The 12,477-nt window shown below is 40.3% G+C and overlaps 2 protein-coding genes and 1 non-coding gene across 3 annotated transcripts; all 3 read right to left on the bottom strand.

Moving 5' to 3' along the window:
• Window positions 1-307: 307 nt before the first annotated feature.
• Window positions 308-6,729, bottom strand: LOC135489746 (antiviral innate immune response receptor RIG-I-like). The gene is made up of 9 exons (XM_064775241.1): window positions 6,608-6,729; window positions 5,896-6,020; window positions 5,068-5,442; window positions 4,436-4,601; window positions 4,144-4,239; window positions 3,502-3,680; window positions 3,156-3,330; window positions 2,627-2,968; window positions 308-2,241 (listed from the first exon to the last, which is right to left on the bottom strand). The coding sequence occupies exons 1-9, from the start codon at window positions 6,633-6,635 to the stop codon at window positions 1,676-1,678; spliced, it is 2,052 nt and encodes a 683-aa protein (XP_064631311.1). The 5' UTR covers window positions 6,636-6,729; the 3' UTR covers window positions 308-1,675.
• On the bottom strand, window positions 6,239-6,310 carry Trnad-guc (transfer RNA aspartic acid (anticodon GUC)). The gene has a single exon. It is a non-coding gene; the product is annotated as a tRNA-Asp (tRNA).
• A 405-nt stretch (window positions 6,730-7,134) lies between the features above and the next one.
• On the bottom strand, window positions 7,135-12,380 carry LOC135489309 (WW domain-binding protein 1-like). Its single transcript, XM_064774608.1, has 5 exons — window positions 12,300-12,380; window positions 11,397-11,487; window positions 10,989-11,174; window positions 10,329-10,524; window positions 7,135-9,977 (listed from the first exon to the last, which is right to left on the bottom strand). The coding sequence occupies exons 1-5, from the start codon at window positions 12,378-12,380 to the stop codon at window positions 9,752-9,754; spliced, it is 780 nt and encodes a 259-aa protein (XP_064630678.1). The 3' UTR covers window positions 7,135-9,751.
• Between the last annotated feature and the right edge of the window lie 97 nt (window positions 12,381-12,477).

Below are 12,477 nucleotides of genomic sequence, written 5' to 3'. Positions count from 1 at the left end.
GGCTCACTCGACCTACTGCGTATGAAAATTTCATTGGGTCTATCTAAAATTCGAAATAGGACCGAAGACCGGGTGATTGGCAGAGGGCATCAATAATATTGGGCTCCACTCATATTGACGCGCGTTTACGCGTTGTATCGAAATACATTGTGAGGGTCAAGGAGCGGGGAAGCAGACATGGGACATTATAATGATTGTCCTTCATGTCCTGTGTAACCAGTAACAGAGCTGAGGCATCTGTATTATGATATAGGCCTAATAGAATAGACTGAGAAAAGATTATTTGAAATTAGTGGTATGAAATTGATACAATCTAAAAAATGAAAATACATGTTAAAAAGTTATCATACATGATATAAGATATAAATGAAAGCAAAAAAGAAAAGAAAAAAATATCCCAATGGCGGATTCGAACCCACGCCAAAGGATGCCCGCAGATCGCTGAAGAAGTGTGCGCGGTTAAGGCTACACCACGTGACCATGATTAGCCAATCAAACTCCGAGAATTATTCTAAGTGTCAGTTCAGTTTGGGAATTGTGAATTCGCCGCCCGCGCCCGCTAGCTGCGTCACAACCAGCTGTTGCATGCCCATCAATGTAACTGAGAGCAACTTATCACCAACTATAATCAGAAATGGCTGCTTTTACAAGCAACTCTCCACTGAGACAATGTCACAACCAGTGGATAGTCTGATGAAAGAAACTGTCACCGACCTGAAAGCGAAATCATCTCTGCATTCTGGTTGTGACATCAATTTTGGGCACATGGAAATTACAATTCCGCATCACGGAATCTCTTCGAAAATGCACGTTTGTGGGAAACCCTTAGCTGTATCAACATAATTATTTAAAAAGGTAATAAGAAATAAACTAGGTTTGTATGATTGCATTACTTCTTGACGAATATTTGCAAAAACAGGACCGTATGTACATGTATTTAATACAGTGCAAGATACATGATGATGTACACATCAAACCTCATAATAAACATTTATCGTGCCATGAACAAGAAGAAAAAGATTTCCATGAGGAGAAAGCCAAGTACAGCCAAATTGTAGTCTGCATTGGGGAAAGAGGTACGTGTCTCATCCTCGAGTAGAGTCAGTCGTATCCTCCTCTCCTCACACACGTTGCCGAGTGTTGACCTGATCGAAGTTCAGGTTGTACCAGGTTGTACATGTCCTCACATTCAGATGATGGGATTCGCCATTGGCTGTTTAAGTTACAAAAACGTTATATATGGTTGACTTTGTGAACCGTATTTATAGAATCTCACGACGTATAGTGGTGTTTAACGAAAGGTCCATGGCGTCGTTAAGGTTGGGACAATATTTCAAGACGCTGCGCATTGTGAAAGCTTTTCAGCATATTTTCATGGAGTGGTTTTGTGTAAGGCCCGGCCGATGACGGACCATGCCTGGCCTCGATAATTAACACCACAACTAAGACTTCTACATTGTATAAGCTAACCAGTAAGTGGGTAAATGATAATTGTCATTGGCATATGCCATCTTTTTCAGAACAAGATCGACATGTGGATCCACGGCTAAAAACCCTCTGACCCAAGTTTATGCTCTCAGCCTCAGTTGCTCAATCGTTAACTCCATAAAAAACTATTTCGTCATGCTATTCATACTATCTCTGCATTCTGAGTCATACTGGCCCCGAACGTCATCTAACCATACTGCTCTCGAATGATGTCTTTCTCCAGATCCGCCAGAGGCTTGACATCCACAGGAACCTGCTTCCAGGTCTTGTATGTGGCATGCTCCCGACTGTAAACAAACACGAAACCCTCTGGCTTCAAAACGGGCATCCACAGATCCATTATTCTTGCGAAATTTCCCCAATCATGCTCGCACTTTCCGCAATGAAGCTTTTCTTTGATGACAATGTCTCTGTAGGCGACAGATTTCGGGTGTGGCTTCAGCTTGTAGAGATTGGACAATCCTCTTGTGATGCTGGTGCGATGGTTCGTGTTATAAATGCGGAGCTCCGTAGAGTTGCAAACGAACGTGTTACAGCGGAGACAGTGCAGTTTGTACGTCTTTATCATATTCTCCCGTTCCTTTTCCACGTTTTGTAGTTTCCTCTCTAGGCTTTTCAATTCGACCCTCTGGATGTCTTCCATTGCTTGCATGAAGCTTGTGCTTTCCATCTGGCTAACATTTGCCGCAGCTTGGTTGAGGACAGCACCCGAAACAAGCTCAGAATACGACCAGGACGCATTACAGGCACTACCTAAGAAAGGATTGATAATTAATGTACTACTCATGTGTCTCTGTAGCATTAAAACTATACAATCGAATACCAACCGATCTCCAACTTGAGGGTTGGGCTCGGTGAACCGAAGACATGCGGCCATCGGAATCTGAGAGACATTGGCTTAGTGTTCTGGTCATTCTAGAAATGTTAAAAGCCATAGATTATTAGCTGAAAACTTCTCATAATTGCTTGGCATATATATTCTTTCTTAGAGGCTTGGAGGTCCGTTGCCAGTTATTTGTCATATCTACTGAAGAGTAGGATTCTGAAGCAAAGCACAACCCTTTCTACAATTCCACAGCCTTCATTTGAACCACCATTCTCAGTGTCCAACCGGCATTCTCTGTGTTTTAATACTTACCTTTAACTCTGATCACCTCAATCCGTTTAGTTGAATACATCAGCCTTATGACCCACGCACACTCCGGCATGTCCTTCTCTTGACCAGCAGAGGTAATAAGGATGCGAGATAGGTCATCAACAGCCCGACGATCACCCGACATCACCACTGGCTTAAGATTTCTAAGTTCTTGATCTGATAACATCCACTGCTGTAAGCGCTGTGGGGCAGCCCTCGTCTCAACTACAAAGATACCCTTGGCGTTTGCCTGGCACAGTTCTTGGAGCTTCTGCTTTAACAAGGCCAACATGGGATTGTCGTATCTTTCGTCGTCTGCTATGGCTGTCAGCCGTTCTTTGATACCTAGGACCATGGAGGCTTTTTATTAAGATGCGGGTGGGAAATAGTCGCCTTTATATACTCCGTGCCGTTTCATCATGAAGCATTCTCCGATTAGGGGTCGTGCTAAAGGCCCAGAGTAGTGACTAAAAAAACTCAGACAAAAGCATATTGATTTCCCAAGACAAGGCTGCATGTGAAAGGTACTTACCATTTTCTTGAGTGTATTCCTGCACCAGCCAACGGTTGGTCACAATAACCTCCGGAGGCAATGATTGGCCTTGCTGTTCGGCGGCGACTGCTCTTGCATGAGATTCTTCTTTGAGGAACAAGAGTGCATCTTTTGTCCGTGCCTGGGCATTGATAATCAGGGCTTGGTTGTACATCTATAAGACATTAGAATAATCAGGGGTGATGAAAAGGGGGTGATGGGACTTAAACCGTATGACGAAAGGTTGGAGACATCGGAAAACTGTCCTTCCCTCTCATCATAATATCATGTGCCGAGTAGCCTATTGTCATCGATGGAGCTGATGAAAAAAAAGGACCATACTTACAATGAGATAACCGCTGTAATCAATCAATTCCTGCTTCTGTGGACAGTTTTTGATTGTTTTAACAGAGAATTGCATCTTCTTTATCCAGCGGTTGTAATAGCGACTTCCGAAATCCTCTGGCGAGTTCTTCAGAGACCGCTCCAAACGTTCCTTTTTCTGTCCGCGGATTTCAGGAGTTTCTAGTACGAAAGTAATTTGACCTCGATAAGCTCATGTTGTGGAGGTCGTGGAAAAAAGCTACAGAAACGTTCCGCGGAAGTTCGAGTGTTTACAGTTATATACACTACTCAGTTTTCCATGGAGAAAATCTTTGCTGAAGCGCTTCGGTCGACATTCCAGTGCCTGCACCAGTAGCTGTTCTTCTCTGCGTTCAAATATTGAACTCGAAATAGTGGAAAGCGCACTCAACTCTATTGGATCGGAATAAACATCTGGGAGACGTCTGAGCACGTTAGGGAGAAACTTCTGTACATTTCTTAAACAATCAAGCTCGAACATGGATTGGAAGGGATTTGAACCGATCAGAGCCAAGCAGTCAATCAGTCATAAAGAAACTTGAATAGCACCTAGCATCTCTCGGTCTGAAGTTGGAAACTCTGACTAGGCCCACACACAATCAACTGGTGCTCCCCTCGGACTTACCTTGTATCTGTTCCATTTTCTCATGAATTGCTCTCATGTGTTCAGCGATGATTTTGTGACACTGATCATCCTCCCGCTGGGGTATTTCCAGTTCCTCTGAAATATCATGTAAGTCACACAGAATATAAATGCGCTGGCATGCGATAACTAATTGCTTAGAGTAACCATACCCTAAGCTAATAGACTGCTTCGGAAATTTATCAATTAGATGCCTCAGCCCTATGTGCCGCGGAATACTAATAATTTTTTCTCACATTTTCTCAACAAGTGTACTGTCTTTTCTCACACTTACCCAGTACTGGATAGATGCCGAGGTAACTGCCAAGATCGTCTGCGTTCTCCATTACAACTGAAAGGGCCTCGGCAGCTAAGTGAGCACATATTTTCTTGATGTTGTCCTCAGCTCTCCTCATGTCGTCTCTTGGTCCAACGTTCAGTGTAGAGGTGAGGCCAACCACCTGTAAGAAGCAGAACGGACCTATTTACTGCAAACAGGGTTCGATGCCATTCATCAGGTGGTCCGAAATAAGACACTTTATATAAATGACAGAGAATGCACATCCTTCCAACCTTTAGTAGTCTGTTAACCTACACGAAGCAACAAACCGCGGCAACCAGTCATTTATCAATCTCCCCCAACGCCAATACTGCCTCATAGATGAATCTGACTGAACGATGTTTTTATCACAGCTTGGGATTGAGAACAGCATCTCAAATAAATACAAATACAGTGTAATCTCCCTAAGTGGACACCTCTCTTATCAGGACACCTCTCTATTAAGGACAGCACTTGTCAGTCCCAAGGGTGTCCTTAAGAGAGAGGTTCTGTACGTACTAAAGGTACATGTATTTGAATAAAAATCGGGACACGGGGAGACAATGTATATACATGTATATATATTCACTAACGGGTTTTAGACTCACTTGGGGTAGTCTTTTACCGGGCTGTTCCATCTTGGCTTTTAGGTAATGCCCCATGATGCTGTTGTAGCAATGTCCCTTGGCTGCTCTGTGACACTCATCAAATACTATCAGAGACAACTCCTCCAGTGACAACCTGTGAGGATTTTCGGCTACAAGAAGATTCAGCAAAACTTGCGCTGTAAGGATAATTACGCACTTTTCCGTCATCAATGTCTTCAATGCAACCTCATCACCAGTGTCTCCACCACCATAGACAGCATATTGATCAGTGTGTTTGGATATGACATCTTTAATTGTGTTCCTCCGCAGGGACGAATTTACCAGATAGAAGACGCACCTTCCTGTATTCGACGTAGCACGCCTTTCCAAGTGGCCCTGAAGGAAATAACTGCTTTACTTAAGCCTTTAGCGAAGGAGTAACAGGAGATATTGAAACACTGAAAAGCATTATTCCTGCACGAGGTAGGAGTATCAAAGATGAGTAAAGAAGTTTGAAATGTAGGGAACAAACGATTCTATCATGCGCTTTAATCTACAAGCTATTAACGGTCATATGGTTCTATTGCAAGGTCATTAGCATGGTCATTGGTCTCTGTAACCAAGCATCATATTCTGTCATGAAACAGTAGGACAGGACACTTGTTACAGGGACACTGACCAGCGCTTAGTCCCTTATTGCATGCGTTGTTTAATATGGACGCTTATACTCCTGACGTTAGTGATTCCGATTCGGGGGTAATAGGGGTGGGGATGGGGGGGGGGGGGGAGACGAGGATGCCCAACGACCAAATCCCTGTAGTCTATACACTAATGACCCTGGCCTCTTACCAGAATGATGTCCATTGCAACTTGAGTCTTACCACCACCTTTTGGAGCAAAGACTACGGTATTCTTCCCTTCCTTAGCTGGTGTTGATAGTTCCAGTTGGTAAGGACGCAGAGCGGTTGCAGGTGCTTGAAATAACATTGATGAGCATACTATAAGTATACTAAGTAAACACTAACCATAAAGAAATCATTATTTCTTCATTTCCAAGCAGGTGCCTGCCTGAGTTTTTGTTATTCATCATAGATTCACAATAATAAATTCATTGACAAATGAATGTGGGCAGAAAAAAATAAATAAAATTAAATAATAGCGTAATTAGATAAAACAAAAGAAAAATAAGTGCCTCTCCGGCCGGGAATCGAACCCGGGTCTCCCGCGTGACAGGCGGGGATACTTACCACTATACTACCGAAGATTGCTGAAATATTTGCCACAACGCGCTTGTATTAACACAATACACATCGCTGCCGGGCTGAGCAACTGAACATGCGCAGAACTTACTCATACATTGGAGTCGTTTTAGGACCCTTGGCAACTGAAGGTAGGCCTATCACAACCAGCCGGAAAGGCCGGTAACCACCCTTTACTTGACAATACCCAAAGGATCGTGAACCCATGGATGAACAATATTTAAAGCCATAAAGACACTCGGGAAAAATCAGGCATCTGAAGCAAGTGAATTGAAGGGCTGAAATCGAGGCTTAAATCACACCTTCCATTTTTCGTCGTCTGCAACTCATCGCGGCCTTATTGCCCGGCTCCGAAATTGACGCTTGAAGTTGACTTCTGATGAAATGAAGTTGGTCGCTAAGACTAGAGGTCGGCCGACTGGGGATTGAGATTCGGAGAATCCGACTACAGCGCTATCTTTTCATGTATATTTCTATGGCATTAATGGCGCCAAATACAAATATAATTGTGATCAACGACCGACCACGTGTTGTATTCGGTATAAATGGCGTGCAGAATTACTGAGCTGCATTTACAGTAGTTGACCTCCGACCACACATTGGCGGTGGAATCCAGGGATTATTTTCTTACAATATTTGAGAGGGTTCTTTGGCTATATATATATGCATTGGCGGTGGTATCCAGGGATTACTTTCTTTCTAATGTATTTGGGAGGGTTCCTTAGAGTCCGTGCCGCCATTGTCTTGAATCAAATTACAGCCTTCTCTGAAATACAAATATCTTCAAGGAAAAATTAGGCAGATTTTTCATATAAAATAACTTGTGTTTATTATGAAAAGTTTATACATATTCTTGCTTTTTGTTATACTAAGATAGAACAAAATTCAATGTGTGTCAGAAGATCTGCATAATGAGAGTAGTGTCTCAAACACAAGCCGTGCCAAAGGAACCAAAACATCTTGATCCTGAAAGATGTTGTGGGACCAGAAGAAACAGACTATATATCCTCCCAAATGAGGCTGAAGCTAAGCCCTTGGGATTACATGTATTTGTTTTAAATGAACATTTTGATCTTCCATTAGATACACACATTATCCCTCGTCCACAACCAAGCAGGAGTGAACATAACTTCGAGTGAAAGCGTCCATGGATGCAATATTTCATAAAAAACATAGACTGAAAAGAGCAGTATAACTGCATATTCTGTGTCAAATAGCAGTGGACAAAACACTAAGGAAAGGCAACGTTTGAGGTTTCCAGGACCAACATTGGGGGATATGACCAACACACCAAAAGCACTCAATAATGAAATAACATGACAACAGCAAAATTGTGGCACAACCTACAATACAACTTTAGCCTAGGGGCAACAAAACTCTTAAATATTTCTTTTTATTTGACAGCGCAACTTTATGCACAGATAACATTACAAACAACTTTAAAAGCTTTAAATAGGGACAGACACACTGACATACACAACTGACAAGAACTATCATTTGACCTGATACTTCAAAATTAGAATTATCAAGCTTGTTCAAATTGCAAACTTCTTAATGCCCTCAACATACAAAAAATGTTCCATCAATTTTGTTTGATGGAGTTTTTATTTTGAACAGTAAGGTTTTCAGGACACAGTTGAACCCTTCCCTAATACTGTAAACTCTACTCCGAGGCATTCCCAATATGAAACAGATCGATGTCATTTGCCTTAACTCAGGCATATTTAGAAGGGTGCTGCCACCCAAGGGGTTGACATTGTGTCCTCTTACCCCCAAAATGTGCCCTGCCCTTCTCCCTAAAAAGGAGCAAGAAATACCCTGCCCTTTTCAAATCCTGGCAGAAGCACTTAAAATTACATATTAGAGTATACCTTCATTTAACAGACTTCAACAACAGATTGATGGGGCTGAGGTACCATTGGGTACACCAGGACTTGAAATGGACATGGTTATATTTCTGCCAAAACCTGAGACATCTCAGAGGCGAGTTTACAGTATGCAGAAATTAAGTTCCCACAGCAGACACACTCCACTCATCCAATCATATTGACAGGATAAAACACTTCTTTCTTATGAATTGGTATTTAAAAATGTGCTTTTAGAAGTATAAAAATATTTTCTTTAAACTAACATCAACAAAGCAATCTGAATCATATATACAGCATGTGAAATTAAACCTTGCACAAAAGTACAATAATGTGCCAGTGCATTAATATTAAACATATGAAATCTGTGTGTGATTTGCATAAAATTATACTTATATAATATGATAATGACACTAATAAAAGAATTATGTATTCAATATGAATAATCATGCACATATTTTTTTCTAGAAACAATAGTGATACATGTAGTAAATGCTTGTCTATTTTTATCATCTACAACAACAAAAATTGATAACAAAACCTTTCTAAGTTTTTGCTGAGGTAAATATACAAAGTAGAAGAAAAATGTACAACTTTATGAAGATAAGTTGCATTCATGTATCCAACATTCACTGAGATTATGCTGTACTTTGATATTGATAAAGTTTTTCAATAACTAAACCTTGAAAATTTTAGCTGACATTAAGTTTTCTGACCTTTTGTGTTGTTTAATGAAGAGAAAGTTTCCCGTGTACCAGCACAGTGCATTTAGGAAGGTAAACAGAAAGCCAAGACTAGACAGTTACCCAGAGTAATGAAGTTCCCTCAACAAATTCCACTTTGCTCATCCAGTCACACTGAATGGGTTTTTTCCAAACACTGCCTTTCCCAGTCCCAAGATTTAGTGACAAAGCAATATTAGTGCAGAATTTCACAAACGTTTTGACATTTCCAATTTTATGGTGTTGACAAGATGCTTGAACATTTTGTAAAAGAAATACGACAGAATCACAAACATACACATAAATAATTATAGATTAGATAACATATTATTACCAAGAACTGGCTAAACGTTTTGGACTTCAGAATTCTCCGAAAGTCTAAATTTTTCTAAACACAGGAATTTTTTATCAATTTACTGAATATACATATCACCAACATAACAAAATGACACCTTATTTAGCTCTAAACTACTAAAGATGAAGGAGATACAGGGCATTTTATTGAAGTACAAAATCCTCTATCTAATTTGCAAAATAGATGTGATATTTGGTACTCGCATGTCTTCGAGGGGCTTGAGAACCTCATTAAAATACCATTTTCCTTGGATCATACAAGTAAATCCAACATTTCCATTATACATTAAAATCATGAACCATGACAGCTTTTAAAGAGCAAATCATCAACATTTACATTGTTTCATTTCATGTTCATGTTTAATTTTACCTTTCTTTACAAAATTTTATTTCACAACATTTTCAAAATGAGAAAGTCAGTGCCGTAGCTTCATTGAGATAGAAATTAAAAGTTCAATAATTACAATACTGAACTATAAAACTCATCAACGGTTGAAAGTTTTTATCATGATATGGTCACCGACAGATCACTTTCAGCATTGATTAAACTATCCATACTACAGAAGACTTCACCATTTGGGAGCTCCTGAGGTTGGCTACTGGAGACACTGCTGTCAATTCCTTCATCTTGTTGCGTAACAGTCATGTAGGATGGGGGAAGCATTGATGGGTATGGCATTTCCATCTCCACAGCCACCTGTTCTTCATTATTCAGTAATGATGCTGTTGGACTGAAATATTAAAAAACCATATTCCATCTAAATTTCATTATCCCATTATAAAACAGTTACTTGTGCATTTTACTAAGTCAACAAAACGAAACAGAAACAATATCAAATTCTGTTTCAACAATATGCTCTTTTTACAGACAACTTTCTTTATAGAAATGTACTCATAACTTGAACTGTGGATGTACACAATAGTTCCTAGTAGCTACGTTTGCAATAGTGCCTTTGACTTGTGACACTGGTGTACACTCCCCATTTGCTACCCACTTCAACCTACACAAGACAGAGCCCTCCAAGTGCAATGCAACCAAATATATAGATCAAGTGTGGTATAACCAATGAAAAGTAGCCTACCTGTCATCGATTTCATTGATCTCACCATGCACCTGTATAGTTTCTACGGTAGCACCAACTTGAGGATTAGGAAGAGAAGAAGAAGGCCCTCCTAGAGCTGACTCTTCTAAGGTGGTTTCATATAAAATGTCATAGGGTGGGGGATCCTTTGGCATATCCTGAACTTCTTCATATGTGGGTAGTGTCAGTAATTTGGCTGCAAATAAAGAAACTTGATATCAATATGAGCTTGACTGTACATTATGCTACTAAAAATTAATCTGCCATCATTAATTGCCTTTTGCTAATATGACAATATATTTCTGGAATCAGTAGGCAGTCACCACTAAAAACCAAACATTCTCCGAGTCAGAATCTGATGCAATACAACATCCCAGCACTTGAAGGTCTGAAGAGTAACATGACTGACAAAATGACACAATATTCACGGTGTAAAATATGCACCATAAAACTTGAGTAGTGGGTTTTGTTGCTAAATGACATCTGCAGTAGATAGGAGTCTGGAATCTTCAATTTCAAAACATATCTTTATATCTGATCATCAAACATCTTTGCATCACCAGATTTGCAAACAGCAACACACAAAACTATCCCATCATGTGATCAGTTTTCCCCGTGCAATTAAACATGTCCAGCATTTTCAGTATTTGAAGGACTTACATGGATCAAACAACGGTCTAAGAAAGCTTTGCGGTGCAGTGGTGGAAGCCTGGGCATGAGGGGTACTCGTCCGGTTATTACTCCTCCTGGAAGATGAATGGCGACGCCTCCTCTTTCTCATGCGACGTTGTTGGTAAAAGCAGCAACAACTCATCAAAGCAATTAGCACCCAGATTAACCAAAACCCTGAAAATCAAGAGACAGTATCTTTTTGACAAATCGATCAAACTTTTGATTCCAAGATTGATAATGATAAACTTGGGTCTGTCTGTCAACTTGATGCTGTTTTTGGTCATACCGGTGAAAGTTTTATCGAAATGACGAAATGCAAGTAATCATTTACAATTTAATTACTTATTTACATTCTGCAGCACTAGTTCTTAAAAACAAATCAGTTTGAATACTTACACCAAAGTTCATAGTAATAACTGCAACATCGACCATTTCCACAACAATGCCCTTCCTTACACCAATAATTCTGATCACAAAAGTCTAATGCCTGAAAGAAACAAGACTAGTGAACATTTGACAAATGATTCCCCAGGATGCGATAGGTGCTAAAAGACCCTTCCATTCCATGCAAGTGCCTTGGGCTTGGCAAATTGTTAAGTCTCTTCCAGTCCCAGAGCACTCAGGAAATTTGGAAAGATATTAGAAATATCCTTCAATGTGTCTAACCTTGTGTGATGCACGATGGAGGCCAACATATTTCTTGGAACAAAACTTTCAAAGTTACTGGCAAGATGTGAAACAGATCCTGGAGCGACTTGACTGATATTGACTGATGATATTTAACCCCTATCGTATCGTAGACATAGTTTAATCGCATTCAACTTTCAATCCATTTATTTCGTCACTACCTTTTTCAGTTTTGGACCATGATCAGGGATTGCAAACTCATTCCGACTTGAAAATTTGCTGCCATTCCCTCAAAAAAGGTAATCAGCCTTGCCCTTCGTACGCCAACGGTTTGTTTGACGAATTGAAGAAGAGGGAAGACAAGAGCAAGCAAAAGACAGGCATTTGATATTTGACATTCAAGCAAAAAGTTGCAGTGAATCAAATCAGGCCGGTGCAAAGCCAGCATTTGGTCTCTACAGCCATTGGTTGTAACATTTTCATTGCACAATATGGTGGGACTAATTCCCCAAGGGACTGAATTTACATTCACACTGACTGTTGACAACAATGTCATCACAAGATCTGCAAACAGAACCACCAAATAACAAATGATCGCACGGATGGATCTGAAAGAAAATCGCCACAATCGTGGACAATCACACATTTTCAATTCTGAACAAGTATACCTACATTTACTGTCTTGAATAAAGTGAAAATTAGAAAAAGAAGAGGCGATGTTCCGGCAATCGGCAAGAACCCAAACAACGCCATCTTTCTCGTTAAAGGTCCAACATCGACACCAGGGTAAAATAGTTGGTGTACATGTTGCTCTGTATACGAATAGGAATTAGTTCTTTGGCATCGAGGC

The sequence above is a fragment of the Lineus longissimus genome, chromosome 6 (genome assembly GCF_910592395.1).
Source record: "Lineus longissimus chromosome 6, tnLinLong1.2, whole genome shotgun sequence".
In the NCBI taxonomy this organism is placed as follows: Eukaryota; Metazoa; Nemertea; class Pilidiophora; order Heteronemertea; family Lineidae; genus Lineus; species Lineus longissimus.
This window is presented reverse-complemented; position numbering and strand designations above follow the sequence as displayed.

Bases quoted from the DNA above. Each gene is read 5' to 3' on its own strand.
- LOC135489746 (XM_064775241.1), bottom strand. From the start codon at position 6,635: ATGAGTTGCAGACGACGAAAAATGGAAG. The intron at 3,331-3,501 runs GTAAGTATGGTC...AATGTCTTATAG, and splicing joins ATTACAGCGGTTATCTCATT to ATGTACAACCAAGCCCTGAT. The intron at 2,242-2,626 runs GTAAGTATTAAA...ATCCTTTCTTAG, and splicing joins TGAGGTGATCAGAGTTAAAG to GTAGTGCCTGTAATGCGTCC.
- LOC135489309 (XM_064774608.1), bottom strand. From the start codon at position 12,380: ATGGCGTTGTTTGGGTTCTTGCCGATTGCCGGAACATCGCCTCTTCTT. The intron at 10,525-10,988 runs GTAAGTCCTTCA...CTTTATTTGCAG, and splicing joins TAGACCGTTGTTTGATCCAT to CCAAATTACTGACACTACCC. The intron at 9,978-10,328 runs GTAGGCTACTTT...TTAATATTTCAG, and splicing joins ATCAATGAAATCGATGACAG to TCCAACAGCATCATTACTGA.